The sequence below is a fragment of the Onychomys torridus genome, chromosome 13, assembly GCF_903995425.1.
Source record: "Onychomys torridus chromosome 13, mOncTor1.1, whole genome shotgun sequence".
In the NCBI taxonomy this organism is placed as follows: domain Eukaryota; kingdom Metazoa; phylum Chordata; class Mammalia; order Rodentia; family Cricetidae; genus Onychomys; species Onychomys torridus.
The window spans coordinates 55,499,286-55,518,874 of NC_050455.1; the positions used below are offsets into that span (position 1 = coordinate 55,499,286).

The 19,589-nt window shown below is 45.2% G+C and overlaps 1 protein-coding gene across 2 annotated transcripts in view; it reads left to right on the forward strand.

Moving 5' to 3' along the window:
- Gnal (G protein subunit alpha L) overlaps nucleotides 1–19,589 on the forward strand; it is a 132,515-nt gene that overhangs the window by 27,725 nt on the left and 85,201 nt on the right. Inside the window, exons 1-4 of one of the 2 annotated variants that reach the window (XM_036204636.1) lie at nucleotides 12,903–13,382; nucleotides 13,621–13,693; nucleotides 14,704–14,758; nucleotides 14,907–15,026. In XM_036204636.1, the coding sequence (XP_036060529.1) occupies nucleotides 13,238–13,382; nucleotides 13,621–13,693; nucleotides 14,704–14,758; nucleotides 14,907–15,026 (393 nt within the window). In that variant the 5' untranslated portion in view covers nucleotides 12,903–13,237. Of the gene's footprint in view, nucleotides 1–12,902; nucleotides 13,383–13,620; nucleotides 13,694–14,703; nucleotides 14,759–14,906; nucleotides 15,027–19,589 lie in introns of those variants that run through there. The other variant, XM_036204635.1, reaches the window with a different exon arrangement.

Consider the following 19,589-nt stretch of genomic DNA (forward strand, 5'->3'; position numbering starts at 1 on the left):
TTCCAGGAGAAAGACCAGGCATTCAAAGAAACCATAGCAATAAGGGAGGAAGTCAGAGGGCGCATGGGATGTAGACCAGAGTAGTAGTTTAACTAACTTTTCTTCTAAGTCTTATTTAGTTTTGGAGGCTGAAAGTCCAAATAGAATGATGTTATCTCTGATGAGGACATTATGGCATCATGATAGAAGAATGTGAGGAAGGAAAAATTACAGGATGAGAGAGCTGTAGGGGACCAGGGAGAGTCAGGGTGGCTTTCTCTAATTTCCCAGTCTAGTGAAAACTAACTGGAGTTCTGTGAGAACTGCTTAACAATCCCTTCCAAAGACTATGCCACCAATGACCTACCACTAAATTCTACCTCTTAAAGGCCCTACCACCTCTCACAAACCCATAGCAAGGAGCATGAGCCTTTGTGGGGGAGACATTCAGACCATGTCTATAAGTAAAGCATTCTTGACTAGCTTTGGACATAGACTAGATGAGATAACAGAGTCCTGTGGCTACATAAGAGACTCTTGTCCTTAGCAAGTATGATATGGAGAGAGACAGAATGTCACAACCTCCTCTCAAATAGTTCAGGGGAAAATGTGTAATTATGAAAACAGACAAATGAAGTGTTTCCAAATGCTAACAGTCAGAGCATGCTTATGTTGAGTGCAGAGGAAACCTTCCAGTCCTCTTGCAGCATCTCCATAAGCTGGACATTATTTCACACTTAAAATGCATATGTTTGTTGCTGACTGGTCATCTGGGAGCTTCTGTACATACTCACTGCGTATGGTTTAGCAATCTCTACAGATGAGAAAAACCGCTTTCTTCCAAACAGTAATGACGTATGCATACTTTAAACTGGGTATATTTGTTTAGATTTCGTTTCTAATAATCTTGAGTCGTCTGTCAGCTCCTCCTCTCTTGACTTATCAACACTGGGGTCTCACAAACAGAATGTCTACCTCACCACTCTTCTTATGGCTGTGTTCTTACCACCCCGCTGGCCTTGGGCTCTCTGCAATAGGTTCAGCTGCCCATATGGCTTTGCATCTTTCCAGTCTACTGGTTCATTTCCCTTCTGAGACCACTGAGCCTGAAAATGTGCCAGGACTATCTACACAGTTGTACAGGTTTGCAACTAGACAAAGGCACTGACGAATTAGGAGCTGGGGACTGAGAACCAGGTCCTTTCCACAAGCTGTGCCATTAGCTCAGGAAGGTGCTGTTCGGTGGGGATTCTGGAGGGAAATAGCAAGCTATCTAGTGAAGAGTTATTTATAAAGGTGTGAGGAAGGCTCAGAAAACCACTGAGTGGTAGGGATGTGTCAGGGGCAGCAGCAGGGAGCCCCTCCATGCCACATTGATCAGGGATAGTTTTGAGAAAGTGCCCAGGAGCCAGGACAAGGAGTCAGGGAAAGTTTCCTGGGAGACAGGGGCAGATCCCTGGAGATGGAGAGAAGGTAGGCCCTCCAGAACCTGTTGCAGCTCAGGACAGAGAAGCTACCTGCCTCCATCAGCCTGGAAGTTCAAATCTCCCAACTGTGCAGCCAAGTCATGCACAACCTGAGCACAGCGGCATGAGATGCCCCTTCTCCCTCCTTACCTGTGAGACCCTGTTCAAAAGGAAAGACACTCTCATGAAACCTCAAATCTGGGCTGTGACTCCAAAGAGGATCCTCTCTTCCACACGAGCATGCCTGCAACTACGGGGAAATCTTCACTTCCTGCCTTTTCCAGCACACAGGTCGATATACACAGAGGCAACACAGGCTTGCAGAGGCCTGAGCCAACCTAGCCATGAGCATGGCCCCATCCTGTTCTATGATCCCCATCCATTCCTGTGTTTTGTTTTTGTTTGTTTGTTTTAGGTCTTTGTTTATACTCTTCTCAGTCCATATTTATATGCTGTTTCTTCCTGTCAATCACATTTGTTCATCCTATGGCTTGACTACCTCTGTTTAGGGCTTTTCTGGAATGAGAGAACCCCTCTTGGATGTCAACCGCTGTTGGTTTATTTTTCTCCTTTTATTTTCTTTCTTTTTGTTTTTTTCTAGTGCTGCGGCCTGAACTCCCAGCCTCATACCAGGCAAGCCTTCTGTCTCTAAGCCACACCCCCAACCCTTGTTCTAGTTTAAATTCTCAGAAAGAAATGCAAAGCATGAAATGCAAAGCATGAAATGCAAAGCATCAATGAGTGAGCTCAACAATGCACAGACGGGATTAAGCTCTCTCCCGCTTGTTCTTGGCCAATCGCCCTGCAAGTTTTAGGATACTGAGTTTTAGGACACCCAGTGCCCACAGTTGGCAGCTAGGATAAAATACCTTTATCCTCTGTTTGATTTCATGTTCTATCATGAGGAATATGGTGGCTTTAGACTCTGTAACTAAACCAAATTCTAAAAGAAACCAGTTGCTAAGGCAACTGGGCAGAGAGATAATTAATTCAGCGCTCATTATATGCAGATTAATCTCCCTAATGAGTGGGAAGGGAGGTAGGCATATTCGATGTTCATTCTCAAACAGGGGGAGAGAAAATGATGTCGTTCTCTGCAGTCTGTAAGGACCCAGGGTTCCAGGTCCTCCTGGGAGTGAGGCTCTCCCCCTTGCCCAGTCCCTCATGTTACTTTCAGACAGAACTGTGGGTGATAATGTGCATCTTGCGAGGCTCAAATAAAGTGCAGGAAGTCAGCCCCCTTTTGCTGTCTTTTTAAACTTGAGGTGAACAGTGACTCACACAGGCTAGTGGAAGTTTCTCTAGGAAAGCAAGGATTTTGTTTTCTGTACTTTTAGAACTGACCACACATATCCCTATGTGTTCCCACTACTATCTGGATAGAAATCATAGAACCCAGTGCCAGGTCTGGTCTGCTTAACTAGACTATTATGGTATTGGAATATATGGTATCAGGAATATCATTTTATCCACCCTTATAATCTCAAGGCCCAGCCATGTACCAAGTGTGTAAAATATATATACATAAATATATATGTATATATATATTTACAAGCTTTCATGGGGCTACAGGTGCAACACAGTGGTAGAACACTTTCCTAGCATGACATGACCTTTGATCCTCAGCACTGCAGAAATAAATCCTAATTTTAAAAATATGCTTCATAACAAATGAAAGATGGAAATGCCACATTTTAAAGGACCCACCGGGCCTGTGGGTGCCCTTCATTCTGCACACTGCAATCCTCTAGTGAGAAACTAAAATTGAAGCAGATGTGCCCCTCAAGAAGGAAGCTGTCCGAAGTCAAAACTGCAGGAGGTGGTGGGGAAACACCCAAAAGTCTGAGGCAGGAAAACCGTGAATTTGAGGTCAGTCTGTGCTATAGAGTAGACCCTGTTCTTTTCTTTAGGGGTGTGGAGAGTAAGTTGGGAGAAAACCTCTCTGGAACTATAAACCTGTGTTCTCACTCCAGAAGAATCTCTTCCACTGATACCCTGCTGACTATTCTACTATTACTTTTTTAAATAACATACTTATATGATGTACCATTTTAATTACTTGTAGATGTCCCATTCAGTGGCACTACTATTCCTGTTTACATTTTGGAAACCATCCCCAAAGCCCACATGCAGAACTTTGTCGGTTCCCAAATCGAAGCTCTGCCTTCATTCACATGTCTCCTTGTCTCTTCCTCCTGGCCCCTGGCCACCACCCCACCACACCCTGTCTTCATTTGCTGACTCTCTGTGGGAGATGCATGGGATAATGCAGCATTGCCCTTCTGTGATAGCCCGATTCCCTTTGCATGATGTCTTCAAGGTCCATCGACATTCTAAGACAAGCCGGTTTCTCCCCACCCTAAAGCCAACTCCTCCTGAACCCAGGGCCTTGCCCTCGCTAGGCAAGTGCTCTACCACTGAGCTAAATCCCCAACCCCGATTATCTTGTCTTGAAGAACTGAATGGATAGCTATCTGTTAAATTGGTACTAAACGGTAGTATTGACTAGGTTTCTTGAGAAATGACTACGTACTACAGACTGTGAGAAGATGGATTCATTTAAATCATTCTCACCACAACCCTCTGGGCTTGGTCCCATTGTCCCCAGCCATTCGCAGGGTAGTCATAGCATGGGAGAGGGTTTTAAAGCCTAGTGTTCTTGCTAATAGCCACTTCACCAGAGAGATTATATGCTGTGGATATCGCTCTGTGTAAATAAAGTGCTGATTGGCCAGTGGCCAGGCAGGAAGTATAGGCGGGACAGGAGAGAAAAGAATTCTGGGAAGTAGAAGGTTGGAGAGAGACACCGCCAGCCGCCGTCATGAAAAGCAACATGTAAAGACACTGGTAAGCCACAAGCCATAAGGCAAAGTATAGACCAACAGAAATGGGTTAATTTAAGATAGAAGAAGCAGATAACAAGAAGCCTGCCACGGCCATACAGTTTGTAAACAATGTAAGTTTTTGTGTGCTTTCTTGGTTGGGTCTGAGCGACTGTGGGACTGGCGGGTGAGAGAGATTTGTCCTGACTGGGCCAGGCAGGAAAACTCTAACTACAATTATACCTCAGGAGATGCTGCTGTCCTGGGAATGTCTATTTTCCCAAGGCTCTTCGGGTTCACCCAACCCCTAGACTCAGTTTTCACTTCTGTCCAGCTTGTTCCCCATAACCCATGTTCTTACCTTTACATTTTGACTTCCTTCACACTTGACAAACACACCATCTCTTGTTCCAATACATGTTGTTCAATCTATGCCTGGGTCTCTCTTCTGCCATGAAATGTTCCCAGTTCTGTGGTCCTCCCATCCAATAGAGGCCCTCTGTCACTATTTATCCTTTGGTGCATATACACCGTCACACTTGGTTTTCTGAATGCCTGGAGTATAAATGTTGCATGTCCCCTGTTCAAAATGCTTTCCAGACTTCAGACATTTTTTAGATTTTGGAATGTTTGTAAACTGTTCTGATTTCCTTTCTGTTTCTGTGACAAAATACCCTGACCAAAAGCAACTCAGGAAGGAAGGGGTTTATTTGGCTTACACTTCCAGGTCACAGTCCATCATTGAGGGGGGTCAGGGCAGGAATTTAAGAAAGAACTGGAAGCAAAACCCATGGAGGAATGCTGCTTGCTGGCTCACTCGCAGACCCATGCTTTCTGAGCAAGCTTGCTTTCTACAGCACAGGACCACTTGCCCAGAACATGGTACTGCCCATTGTGGGGCCTCCTACATCAGGTAAAGCAAGCCAAATAGTCCTTCACAAGCATGTTCACAGACCAGCCTAATAAAGACAATTACTTTGTTGAGACTCTTTTCTCAGGTGACCCTGGACAGTGTCAGGTTGACAGTTAAAGCTAACTAGGACACATACATGTACATCATGAGATATTAATATATTTGAGATAAGACTCAAGTCTTAACACAAAATTAACTTGTTACATATACACCTTAGCACACATAGCCTGAAGGTAATTTTATACTGTATTTTAGAGCACCTGTGTTTCAAGTTCAACCTGTCACTTGAGGTCAGGTGTGGAATTTTTCCACTGGGTTATCATGTCAGTACCCAGAACACCTAAGGCTTTATAGCATTTTAGGTTTTGGATTTGTGGATTTGAGGTACTTCACCTATAGCTCATGTTACATCACCAGCTGTTCTTATGTGTAAGAAATTGGTCATAGAGTTTTCGTTTATTTATTCATTCATCCACTTCTACCTTTGAGACAGAATCTCACCCTGTAGCTCAGATTAGCCTAGGACTCAATATATAGCCCATACTAATCTGAAACTCATGTTAGTCCTTCTGCCTCAGCCTGCTAAGACTGCAGACCTGGGTCACCTTGCCTGGCCTGTTCTTGTACATGATGGGGAATGGGAAAGAATAAACCTGCTCGGTTATATGAGCCTCTGTTGTGCAGACATGGATTTGGATTCTGTTAACCAGCTTTCCTCATAGTCTATTAGAACAGGTGTCCACAGATAGACACCCCTGAAGCCCAAACCAGAGTCAGTATGTTACTGCTAGGGTCCCTGCCATGGCATCTCTCACAGTTCTGAGTTTCATATGAGCTGCTACCAACATAAGAACAGTATCCAGCATTTAAAATGCAGAATACATACATGTTCTCATCTATTCTCCCCACTCCCCCCCCCCAATCCAATGAAGGGACTTTGTGGAATTGGATTCACTTTATAAGAAAGTAGGTTTGGGAGAGCCTGGAGAGATGGCTCAGCAGTTAAGACCACTAGAGCTGCTCTTCCAGAGGTCCTGAGTTCAATTCCCGGCAACTACATGGTGACTACATCCATCTGTAATAGGATATGATGCCCTCTTCTGTCATGCAGGTATACATGCAGAGCACTCATACATAAACTATAAATAAATAATTTAATTTTTTCTTTAAAAAAGAAAGAAAATAGGTTTGGGAATAGAATTACTTAAGCTAGAACCATCTCTAAATACTGAAACTATTTTTATCATAAAATATTCCTTAAAATAAATACTTTATTCATAGCTTAGATTTGTTTGCAATGCTTTATATTTTATTTCATCTGGCCATTGTTAGTTAGTGAAGAAAGAGTATCTCTCAAGCTTGGTAGACTGTTTTTTAAACTTCACACTGGTGTTTCACTATTTTTATTAGACATGTTTGCATGTCTGCTGGAATCTAAAGTTTGCTACATTTCTTCAGGTTAAAGAGCAGATAAAGGCATTCGGGTTCTGATGGGCACTGCACTGATGCAGTCCGCTAAGTCACTAAGCCCTTTTGTTTTATATGCGGCTTGTAAAATATATTTCAAATGTCACTGTGATACGAGGCAGTTTTTCTCAGACTACTCTAGTCCCTCGATGGGCCCCTGCCAGCCACCTCTGCCTCAGCGTTGGTATTTGTCAGCTCTCTGTTACAGATCTGGATTCTGGGGTCTCAGCTTTCCTTTTCACACAGCTGTGAATGGTTTAGACCACTCCACTGATGGCACTATGCAATAACAATAAATCCACAACACACACACACACACACACACACACACACACACACACACACAGCCAAGATGTGAAAGAGAAGAAGCTGAAGTCTCACGATCCCCTTTGAGGGCATACCTTCAATGACCAGAAGACAAACTCTCTGCCCACTAGGCTCCACTTTTCAATAGTGCCAGGGGCTGGAACAGTCTTTACTGACACACGGGCTTTCAGAAGACACTTATTCAGACGTGACAGAGCCTAGCTGAGTTTGGTGGCTTTCACGGGATTTCTGGATTAAAAGCATTGATGCTTCCATTCTGTCTGCAAATTCCCTCTTATGGCACATAGGATATTTTTGTTGTGTTATCTGAGTTTATTTTTTTAATGTGTTTGTCGGTCTCCTACCTCCTGCCATACACAGTTGTTAAACTCTGTGCGATGGCTAATATTCTAACAGGGACGTTGTAATCCTGTGTTTTGGACACAAAGAGGAGTTGGTGACATTTAGCATCCTCTCCATGCCGATGGGCTGCTTTTTTGGTTTGTTTGTTTGTTTGTTTGTTTGTTTGTTTGCCAGAGCTGAGGATCGAACCCAGGGCCTTGCGCTTGCTAGGCAAGCGCTCTACCTCTGAGCTAAATCCCCAACCCCTGCTTTTTCGTTTCTAGAACCGTCAGTTTCTAATTCTGTGTGGATGGTACCTCTCACAGCCACTTCATGGTACTTTTGTTGCAGGAGCAAGGAAAAAAGGAGACACGTGATTTCAGTAAATTTGAAAATATTTGTTCTCAGAGTATGTACAGAAAAGGATACTTGAAGTTGTTTCTCTGCTTTTCTGTTTAAAAAAAAAAAATGTTAAAATGTACCATGAAACTGCTAAAAATGAGTGACAGCCTATTTCCACCAAGACACTAAGTGGGGGGATAAAACAACAGACAACTGTGCCATTTTGTCGTGCAAGGACCCCTGCCTGTGACACCCTGTGCTACCACATGGCCCAGTGTGTGTGTGAGCTGCTCTCTGGCTGCAGCTGTGAGCATCTCCAAACACGGCCCTGGCTCCTCGGCGCTCACAATTGCTCTGTGCTTCTTTTGGGACATTTGATGAACCCACACCAAAGGTCTTGCTGCAGTTTTAGTCTCAAACATAGTCAAAAGTCCAACACAACGGAAGAGCAAGCTAAATGTTTCCACTCACCTTTAGTGCCTGACATCTCTCGGGATGCGTCACTTGACTCATTTTTCAGATTTGTTCCCGTTTCCTAAATCTAGGGCTGTCGCTAATTGAAACAACCCGTCCTGAACGTTTTTCATGTACTTGTTAATTAAATTTTTTTCAGGGAACTGCCTGATAATGGGAGGTACAATCCCTTCTTGCTACCCTGGTCTTCATTTCCGGCTCATGAGGAAGAAATTGAGTCATTCTCTTCAGTCAGAGGGACTAAAGCAAACAAAGACTTTCAAGTCATTATTTTAATTTCTCAAAACTAAGGCCGAGCGGTGGTGACGCAGCACTCAGGAGGCAGAGCCAGGCAGATCTCTGTGAGTTCTAGGCCAGCCTGGTCTACAGAGCAAGATCCAGGACAGGCACCAAAACTACACGGAGAAACCCTTGGCTGAGGGGGGCGGGGGGACGACACTAAAATGTAAGAGATTTAAATCAGAGTTTTGAAACCCTCTGCCTGTCTTTATCCTCAGTAGTGAGGGAAATTCTGCTTTGTTACCCCGCGTCTTCCGACCTCAAAACCATGCAGTTCATGTTTCAGAGCCTTGCTCTCTTGCTCTTTTCCTTGCTCACATCTGCTGGCGCCCTCTGCCGGTGAGGCTCCTGGAGCGGCCCTCAGATCCTGCAGGTTTAAGTGCTTTGCCTGCGCAGCCTCCTAGTGCTGCCTTGTTCAGGTTGCCTAGCAACAGATGCTTTCCTTGCCCTGGCTACGGTTCAGTTTTCCGAGTTACCCTACAGTTCTTCTCTGTGACTCCGGACAAGCGAATGAGTGTTCTGGATTCTAATTCAAAGTTTGTAAACATGGATGAGGATCGATTTTTCCAGGCTATAATTGCAAACAGCAGATGATTGGATTTAAAATTTTTTGAAGTTTAGGAGCCAGGGATATAACTTGGTAGTAGAGCACTTGCATGTACAAGTCTCTGGGCTTGATTCCAAAGACAAAGAAGGGGGAGAGAGGGAAGGGAGGGAAGGGAGGGAAGGAGGAAAGAAGGAAGGAAGGAGAGGAGAGGAGAGGAAGCCTTGAGTTCCTGCCTACTAACAGGCTGAGATGGGCTTTTGCATTTTTCACATTTTCACTGAGATCACTGAACAAAACAGACACTTTCCTGGTTTAGACTATGGATTCTGAAAGTGGGCACAGTGTGCTGGCACACACATGATAGGTTGTATTGGCAGACTGTGAGCCAAGCAATCACCCTTCTAAGTCGCCACTCTGAGCCCAAAAAATGATGGTGGTAATAATTCCTATATTTTGCACTAAAACTTTTTCCTAGTGACAAGGACTTAGGCCAGTACCAGCCATCACTCAAGAGCCAGGAGCTACCTTTCCAATGTGTGTGTTGTCATTATATTGACTATCTACTAACTTTCTGGGTACAGTGTGGTTTTTCATTGCATCAATGTATTTAATCCTTAAATTTTACAATTCTAATTTATATATCTGATCAAAAACCACTTTTGCTATATTTTCAGAGTAACTGAGTAAGTGTTTCAGGAGTTTCTAATCTGATTCCCTCTTTACAACTTTTTATGACGTCTGTTTTGTTCCTATGTCTTTTAATAATTTATGGATATCTTGGCATTTTAGAACTGACAAATCCTTACAAATCTACTCACACTATTCTGTACTTTCCTATTTCACCTCCCTTTCTGCCTGCCCTAATAGTTATGGTATCTCCTGGGTCAATACATGTGTTAGCACACTCACAAATGTGGCAACCGTACTGAACAGCCTTCTATAAAACCAGAACTTTCAATGGAGTTCAAAATGGAATATGGCACTCTACGTTTATGCCTACCTATGTAGAAAAGTTGTTGCTTTTGTTCTTTAGAAAAAGTATTCTTCTTTTCAATAAGATGCTACACTAGAGAAATATTTTATGAATTTAAAAGCTGGTCATGAACCCCCTGTCACAGCAGCCCATGCTTTGACTAAGAATTGTCTCTGGCCAGGTGGTGGTGGCACACGCCTTTAATCCCAGCACTCGGGAGGCAGAGCCAGGCGGATCTCTGTGAGTTCGAGGCCAGCCTGGTCTACAGAGTGAGATCCAGGACAGGCACCAAAACTACACAAGAGCAACCCTATCTCAAAAAACAAAAAACAAAAAGAAAAAAGAATTGTCTCTGGTTTTGTCAATTCTTCTTGCATTCAACAGTATTCACCGTGCTGGTGCGGGAGGTACCCAGCTTGGCCCTCAAGGCATCTACTGTCTAATGGAGGGAGCTACAGTGCGGCCAGAAACAACCCACTGGATGCAATATGATAGATGAGATGAAAGAGAAGCATGGGCTCCGTGAGATGCGAAAAGGGGTTTCTGGGTGTGTGTGATGCCTAATTTTGGTTGTCAACTTGGATCTGGAGTCACCTAAAACAGCAAGCCATTGGGCACTCCTGTGGTGGTGGTGGGGGGGGCTATCTTAATCACATTGTTTGAAGCGGGAAGACCCACCCCAAATGTGGGCGGCTCCTGCAGGAGGCAGCTCAGAGGAAAGGACTGGAAGAGGGGAGCTTTGTTCTTAGCCTGCTTGTCTTCACTCTCACTGACAAGTCTATTCATCCTGTTCCTGAAGCTTTCCTTCGCTGCCATTAGAACAAGCTTCGTCAACCTCCTAAAATAAACCGAAGACCGGCGGCGCTCCAGGAATCCTCCAGGTCTCCAGCACATGAGTAGGACTGCTGAGGCCTCCCGTCTCATGGACTGAGGAGCTAACAGATTCTCGACCTCTCACTACCAGACTACCCATTGTCAAACTACCCAGACGATGTCATGTGACCCATTCTAATAAATGTGCTGTGAAATATATTCACTGTAGTGGTCAATACTGTTCTTCCAGAGAACCCTTACTAATAACAGTGTGGCTACAAGAGAGACAGTGAGGCAGGCCTGGCCCCGAGAAGGAGCCACAGCTGCTCCCCAGAGAAAAGCAACAACGCACCTGAACCCACCTGGTTAGGAAGGAGGGGTGGGGGCAGGGAACATGAAGAAGTTGGAGGGTCTAGAAGAACCAGGGAAGAAGTTTGGGGGGGGGGGGGGGGACTAAGTGAAAGTAACACTGCTCAAGCAGTGTTGAATAAATAATTATTTGAATAAGACGAGAGACAATGGAAACAGGCCTGTGCTGCTGAAATTGTGCTTGGAGTGAGTGATCAGAGGCCATCGTGGTGGCAGAGGAGTGGTAGAGGGTGGGACATATATTTAATCTAGCAGGACACAGCAACTTTTCGTGTTTTGCAAGAGAAAAACAAAACGGGGTCACTCCCATGCCTCGTGGTTTAGCGAATTGTGGAAAGTACAGGGTAAGGAAGTAGGTTGGAGGTGTGGGTAGGCACAATGGCCAGTTGTGTCTGGAGAGAAAGGGTGAGCTGAGATCCCAAACTCGGAGGGTGGTGTGCTAAAGGTCAAGATTCAAGGAGAGCATCGGACTGGCTTTGCAAAGAACAGAGACCAGAAATGCCCAAATCTACTATGATCCTGATACTCTCAGTGTGGGAGCTCAGGGGTTGAAGTTTCAGGAGGAAGGAGACACAAGCAGGGCTTGTTGGAGCCCTGGAAGAAAGAACATTGGTAGAACCAACAAGGTGACCGAAGGTCTTAATTTGCAATGGGCAGTGTGGGTGCGTGTTTGCTTGCTTTAGGAAAACGGGCCCACCAGGAGAGAGGGGAGGGAAGAGAGGGGGAAGAGAGACAGAGATTGGAGCAAGTGGATAGAGCTGAGGAAACCAGAAGAGATGAGACGGACCTAAGAGAAGGGACCAGGAGGGCATGGTCTGACTGTGGGATAAAGTAACCCAGTTGATGTCTACTCTCTGGGACACAGGCCAGGTCATGCTAATAGCAGGGGGAAATGTGGGGTCTGGAGACCCCTGAGCAAAGGTTTATGACTTCCTGCTCAGAACCGAGTTGTTGCCAAGTTGGGAACCATCAACTTCTCATGGTCTCTAGGATTCCTTTTCACCTCCACGTCTCGATGCTACTAGAGTCCAGTACCCGGGCTTGGTCACCTCTTTTGCCCTCCTCATTCCCTACTCTTGCACCGTGAACACAAAGTGCAGAGGTTAGCAGAGCTGAGGGCTCTCATTTTTCATCACAATAAAGGACTCCTGTCCTCATCCGTTCCTCTGCTCTAAGGTCAGATTCAAACCCGTGGTGTGTTCCAGAAAAGCAGTAGAACTATTCGACAAAACTGCTGAGAAAAAAAACGGGGGCTGGAGGTAAAGATGGGCTGGAAAGGTGGTAGCGGGGGCGAGCTGGAATCGTCTAGAAGCTGAAGAGAGCAAAAGCCATGTGACTGGTGAGCCTCCTAGCGATCCTCCTCCTTGATAGAATATGCATGATCCCAAGTCCCTGCTCGCTTGGGAGCAAGGAGGCGTCGGAGGGGAGCGAGGAGTGTGCACGTGCCCAGACACACTGGGGCTCGGGGTGCAAGGACCAGCGTGGCCCGCTTACACTGGCCAGTGTGTAAGCACCCCTTGTCCTTTCTCTGACTCACTGGGTTAGGGAAACGCTGCTCTGAGACCCCAAGCCAACTCCTATTCTTGTCACTCCGCCTCCCTTTCCCCTCCTTTCAAGGGAGTGGGACCCGCAAGGGGCGCGCATGTCAGACTTTGAAACAAGTCACCCACGCTGGTGGGGACCCTTTAGTTCGAGCTCTAGTCCTCCACGCTGCCTGCTTAGCCACAACGCAGGCAGGACCCGGCTTTTCGGTTACACGCCACGCCCCTCGGCATCTCCGCGGGGCGGTGCTGAGGCAGGCGGAGGCGGAGCCCGGGCACAGCGCCACCCGGCTGTCTCCAGCAGAGCCCGGCGCCCGGGGCTCCGCGCGGCGCGCTGTGCGCTGTTTCCCCAGCAGGTTCCTAAGACGACCTGCCTTTAAGGAGCGTTTCCCTGGGCGCGCCTGCCTCCCGGCGCTGTTAGCCGGGAGCGTGCGGTGGGCAGGGGAGGGAGAAGCCGGTGCGATCGCAGATCCCCGGGAGACCAGGCTGTCTCTCTCAGCATCGGAGAGTGGAGAAGCGGTTGCGGGAGGGCACGTCTCGCTCGGGTTCTCGCTGGCTCTCGTGCGTCTTCCTACTTGCCTGACGCGAGTGCGAGCCAGCAGGCATGGGGTGTTTGGGCAACAGCAGCAAGACCGCCGAAGATCAGGGCGTGGATGAAAAAGAACGCCGCGAGGCCAACAAAAAGATCGAGAAGCAGTTGCAGAAAGAGCGCCTGGCTTACAAAGCGACTCACCGCCTGCTGCTTCTGGGTAAGGCCAGGGTGCGTGGTCGCTCTGACCCGGTTAGCTACCTGTGTCCTGGAGTGCACATTCTGGGGCTCACAGCCACCGCTGTGCACCACCCAGGGCTGGAACTTAGGGTGAACTACTGCGAGCCACATCTGGGGTATACTCGAAAGACCCCACATAAGGAAAGAACACATTGGGTAGCGACAGGTATGGCCCGACAGGAGGACACGGATGACCACCTTCTTTCTGTTTGTTCCAGGGGCTGGTGAGTCAGGGAAAAGCACCATCGTCAAACAGATGAGGATTCTGCACGTCAACGGCTTCAACCCTGAGTAAGGATACCCAATTTGGATTCGGTTTCTAAATTCTTTGTCAATCGCATCTTTTCTCAGTCGTACTTAGTCCACGCAGTTCTTTTGATAACGGAGTAGACTGGGGCGGCGGGGAGGCAGAAATCTAGCATAGAATTTGCTCCATTTAGGCAAACCCTTCTTTGGCGATGTCTAGTTTAAAAAGTAAGCAGCTTGCCAAAATACAATTTGTTAGGAATTCTTGGGGGAACTGCTCTCTATTATTGGTGTGACGCTGGACCTTCAGCCAATTCATTGATCCTTTACCCGTGAGTATCTGACGGGGAGGATTCTCAGGAGCCTAGCATATTGGAATCTGTTGCATAAAATGGTGTAGTAGTTGCAAAATACCTATGAACATCTTTCAATTTACCTCGTATCTCCTCTCCTCTGGATGATTCATAGTGCCTACTGCAACGTGTTAATAAAAGCTGTGACTGTATCGTGTTGGATAGTTTAGGAAATAATCACAAGGAAAGAAAAAAATGCCTGAACACATTCAGTGCGGATACAGTTTTTTTTTTTTTTCTGCCAAACGTTTTTTTGATCCTTAGTTGATTGAATCCACCAATGTAGAACCGCCTAGATGAAGCCTAATGATATCTCAGTACACCGCCTCTCTACAGTACAACCCACTTACATCTACTTCAGTGTATAACTATGAATATAAGGGATAAGTTTGAGTATAACTGTAGTTGTGTTTGTGGGCCATATCCATAATAATTGTGACTATGTGCCTTGATGTGTGTTTGAGGTTGTAGATTTTAAAGCAGGTACATTCCATTTGTTTCGGGCACAGATTGGAAGGGGTGGGGGGCTGGCTGTGTTCTCATTTGTGAGATAAAAGCCTTGGAGGTCGATATTGACCTCTGGTGAACCCAGTCTACCTGATGCTGCAATCACTGGAAATTTAAAATCTTTTTTTTTTTAATTTAAAATCTTAATTGGTTTCTATCGTGAATGAAATTAATAACAACTCTCTTTCAATGCAGGGAAAAGAAGCAGAAAATTCTGGACATCAGGAAAAATGTCAAAGATGCAATCGTGGTAAGGCCTCCCCTAATGTTAGTTCTCCTGAAGTGTTGAATAGGCTGGACTTAGAATGTGTAAACCAAGTGTGTATTTCTGATTACCTTTCATGAGACCTTTGTATGTTATATCTCTGTTGGTTTTCCCCTCTCTCATCCTACTTTAGACGATCGTCTCAGCAATGAGTACTATAATACCTCCAGTTCCACTGGCCAACCCTGAGAACCAGTTTCGATCTGATTATATCAAGAGCATAGCCCCTATCACCGACTTTGAATATTCCCAGGTAAGACCATTTTTCCTCAAACATTTTACATGCGAGGTGGGCCCATTCCTACTGAACGGGTCATTCCTTACTGAAAAGCAGCATGGTTGTCTAAAATCTAGCCCAACAGATGCTTCTTTTGTGCTTGTTAAAAATAGTAAAGACAGTGGGATTGTTCAAAATGTCTTTATGGATGTCCGGGTGGCTGATCATCAGGGAGGCAGCTGGTCTTTCGGAAATGCTGGTGCTGCTTTTCCTGGTATGTTTTCAAAGCATCGTCACATATGACAGAAACATACACTACATGAGCAGGGAGAAAAGCTTGTGGCGTATAACTGCCTTTGTGGGGATAACAGAAGAAGAAGAAGAAGAAACAGAAGTCAGTTTTCTCTTAGACTCTGTGTCCATCTGAGCACAAGACAAGAGAGTTCATGTTGTAAGTAATGGCCCAGCATTCTGTGTGTTGTGGCAAGCAAGATACAGTGTGGTTTACATCCGCCTCACTGACAGCAGCCACCCATCATTCCTGCACCAGCGTTGCTGGTGCTGGAGAGGGAGACCGACCAGTCTGAGTTGTTGCTTGTTGGATCTTTAAAATAGTGTCTGGTATTTGATGGAGCAGATTTGAATAGAACTGGATACTGTTTCTGAGAAAGTCACCTTTGTCCTAGTTGTAGCAAAAGAGCATCTGTGTGTGTGTGCATGTGTATACCTGTCAGTACTGTATACTGTATATTCAGAGTTTTCACTGCCTGGCAGGTGGTTTGCAGACACCTCTCCTCCAAGTGCAGAATCCACTGTGTAAACAAACAGAGGCCTTGCCCTGCCCTGGCTTAAAGGCCTGGTGTACCTGATGCTCCCTCCGCACCCCCCATAAAATGCCATCCTGTGGGCTCTGTTTCAAGTTAATGGATAATAATATTTTTGAGAAAGGGTCTTTCTACATAACCCTGGCTGTCCTGGAACTTACTATAGAGATCAGGCTGGCTTCGAACTCACAGAGTTCTGCCTGCCTCTGCCTCCCAAGTGTTAGGATTAAAGGTGTACACCACCACGCCTAGCTAACAGTGCCCTTTTAAAGAGCTTATATTTTCATCCTCTAGTATATTTTTTGGCTTCTAATAAGTGTAAGCATCCCAATATAGCCAGAACTATCTTTACAATTTTTGAAAAGGAGTTCAGAGTAACACCATAAGTAAAAGAAGTTTGGCATCTGGCACAAGGCACATTGGTTCTGAACTGTATATTTACTTATGGATGGCTGGAAATGGGATACGGAGATGGTAAGGTAGGTGAAAAGTAGCCAGATGCTTCTGCCACACCAGGATGCCTCCTAGTTCCAACTGGAGCTGCGGGGGCATCTGCTGTGTCCTCTGTGGTGTTTTGTGCATTAGAGATATAACATGAAGTCACAGTCTTGGTTGAAATGAAGAGTGGCATGCTCATCCAGCCTCAGATGTTGACTGTCCCGCCATGTTTTCCCAAAGTCATTATAAAAGACCTTATCTATTCCTCAACATTTTCCTTTAAAATGTCGTTGTTAGCCTATGAGAAGTTAAGATGGATCAACCCATTCTGCATCATTTTCTTTCTGCTCATGAACACTCACAGATGATCTTTCCATCTGAAATTCAGAAACTCAGCTCTCTCCTGGGCTGTCTCAGGCATTGTGAATGTGACTTTTGAGTTCAATCTTACCTATTTTAATAAAAACAAAACTTGAGAAGCCACTCTCTACATATGCATATATTTTCATAAAATTATTATCATAAGCCACATTTAGTTATCCATTAGGTAAATAGAAATACAACTCAGATGCAGTGTGGAGGCAAACTCTTTTAGGAGCTGTTCTGTATATATATATATATATATATATATATATATATATATATATATATATATATATATATTTGGCTTTTTTGAGACAGGGCTTCTCTGTGTAGTTTGGAGCCTGTCCTGGAACTCACTCTGTAGACCAGGCTGGCCTCAAACTCACAGAGATCCACCTGCCTCTACCTCCCAAGTGCTGGGATTAAACGTGTGCACCACCACCTAGCTGATTTTTTTCCCTCTCCTAGCACTCTGTGGTTTTGCATGTCTGTGCTTGTATAAAATGACAGTTTTATTTATAAAAAATAATCTCGACTTATATAAATAAGAACTTAACACTAATAGATAGCATTGTTTCTGAAAATGCTGTTTCTTATTTAATATACACTCTCTTCGTAGACTTTATTCAATAGTGCCTGGAAACATCACACATCACACTACTTATATTTTGGCATGCAAGAATTTGGAGGGTGCTAAGTGGAGTTGTGTTTTATGCAGGATGCGAGCTAGGTGTGAAGAATGGATTGTCGGAGGCGAGAGTTGGGGTTAGATGGTCGTTTTGGAGCTGACTGGAATTATCTAGACAGGGATGGGAAGGCGATTTGGTGTGCAGTGCTGACAGTGGGGACAGTGAAAGGGTCCTGGGCTGAAATGTATTTTGGAAATAGAGTCATTTGTATGGTCTGATCTTTGCATGTGGATATTGAGCCTGGATTTCTGCACAGAAAATAGAAACAGGTTGGGAAGAGGGAGGAACAAGGAGTCCTGTTTTCCAGAGATGCTGGAAATCATCATTCAGACACCCTGGTGCAAGCTTGGAGTGAGGAGGGTGAGCAGGCATGGTGGGAGGGCATGAGGTGCAGGCTTGGAGGGAGGAGGTGAACGCTGGAGGCCTCCTGCACAGGGATTGTGTGGTGGGGTGGGCCAATTAGGAAGACTCTAGCGAGACACTAAGTAGATTGCCAGGTTCCAAGTAGCCAAGAGGCTGTCTAGGATACCATGGCAGGACACCATGAAACTGGGGAAGTCAGAGCAGAGATGGGGGGGGGTGGGCACTTAAGAAGAGCCATTCAAGATTGAAAGAGACCTCCACCTCAGGGCGATGTGGAGAAGAAAGCGAATCTAAGTAGGCATTCGAGGAACGTGGCTTTTGTAGCCTGAAGGTCCGCAGCAGCCTTGACAGAGATCAGCTGGTATGCTGAGAAGAGGACGTTGACCAGAGAAAATGGAGGCAGCAAAAGCATCCTGGGTCTTCCGTGGGCTCTGCTGTGAAGAAAAGTCAAGAAGCAGAAACGAAGGAGAGTAGGAAAGGCCCAGGAGCATCCTGTGGGCGGCTTCTGTGGCTTGCTGTAGGCTCTGCCTCTAAGAAAATCCAGGAAGCTAGGATCCAAAAGGGCAGAAAGGGCTTAGAAAGGTTTAAAAAAATAAAAAATAAATTAAAAATTTAAAAAAAAAAAAAAGGACAAGAGACTAAAGGAAAGAGATATAGGAGAGAGGGTTCATGCCATGGTGCACATGTAAAGGTCAGAGGGTGACTTTTGTGGAGTCAGTTTCCAGAGAAGTTGCTTTTTAGAATAAAAGATCCACAATCACGTGACCTGCGTTCTTTGGCAAAGAAAGAAAGAAAACGAGAGTGCCAGCAAAAGAGGCTATTGACAGAACCTCGTCTCTCACGGAGCATAATGGGTGGAAAACCCAGACAGACTGCGGCCGAGTGTGAGGGAGGGCAAAGGACAGGCGAAGACCAAGGGGAGATGGCAGATCTTACAGGAAGAAAAGGCTGCCTTGCAAAAGCCTGTTGAAACAAACTGTTAGAACAAATCGGTAAATGTCCGTATTGTCTGGTTTGGGAATTTCCACAAACTGCCCCACCTGCTGTTAGTGGTATTGTTCATGGTTAGGATGAACAATAATGAGAGAGAATAAAGCCAGTGTGCCCTTGAACCCAAGTGACGCCATTACTCCTTTTAAGCCAAGAGTACCAAAGGAGGGTTTCCTTCCAGGGGTCGGAAGCAAAACCTCCAGCTGTTCTCACGGCTACCTGATGAGCTCTGTGCTGTCAACCACGGGGAATTTGGCGAGACCAGGCAAGCACAGTATGCTGAATTTTAACATCAAGTAAAACAAATGCAAACATCTTCTATAAAATATAAATTACATTGGACAGGAAAAGCCTGGCCTTTAAGTACGAGTAATTCATTGACAGTTGCCTAATTAGTTTTTTTCCCAGGAATATATCTAGACTTTAGGTCATCTTGGTTTGAGACTCAGTCTACCCAGGCAGGAATCCTTTCATTGGAGGCACCATGTACCTGCAATCAAATTTTCTTTAGCATCTAGCAGAGGAAGGGATGAATGGATAGTGAAGCAGGACAACAGAAATCAGTTGATCATTCACTAAGAAGGAAAATGCAATGATTGCCTCTCACCCCAAAAATCCTTCAACAGGCAAAGTCACTGTTAAAGTGAATTTCCCATTTGTTTGGGTTTTTTTCCTTCTTCAAATGTGGGTGTCGTATTAGCTCTTTTTAAAATGGGTTTTACTAAGGATATTTTTAAGACAAAGAAGGCATTATAAGAATGCAAAAGCAGAACTTGTGTGGAGTGATGGGTATACCTGCCATCTTAGCATTTGGGAGGCTGAGGCAGGAAGATTGTAAGTTCAAGGGCAGCCTGGGCAATATAGCAAGTTCCAGAACTGTCAAGACTCTGGCTCAAAAAAAAAAAAAAAAAAAGAAAAAAGAAAAAAGAGAA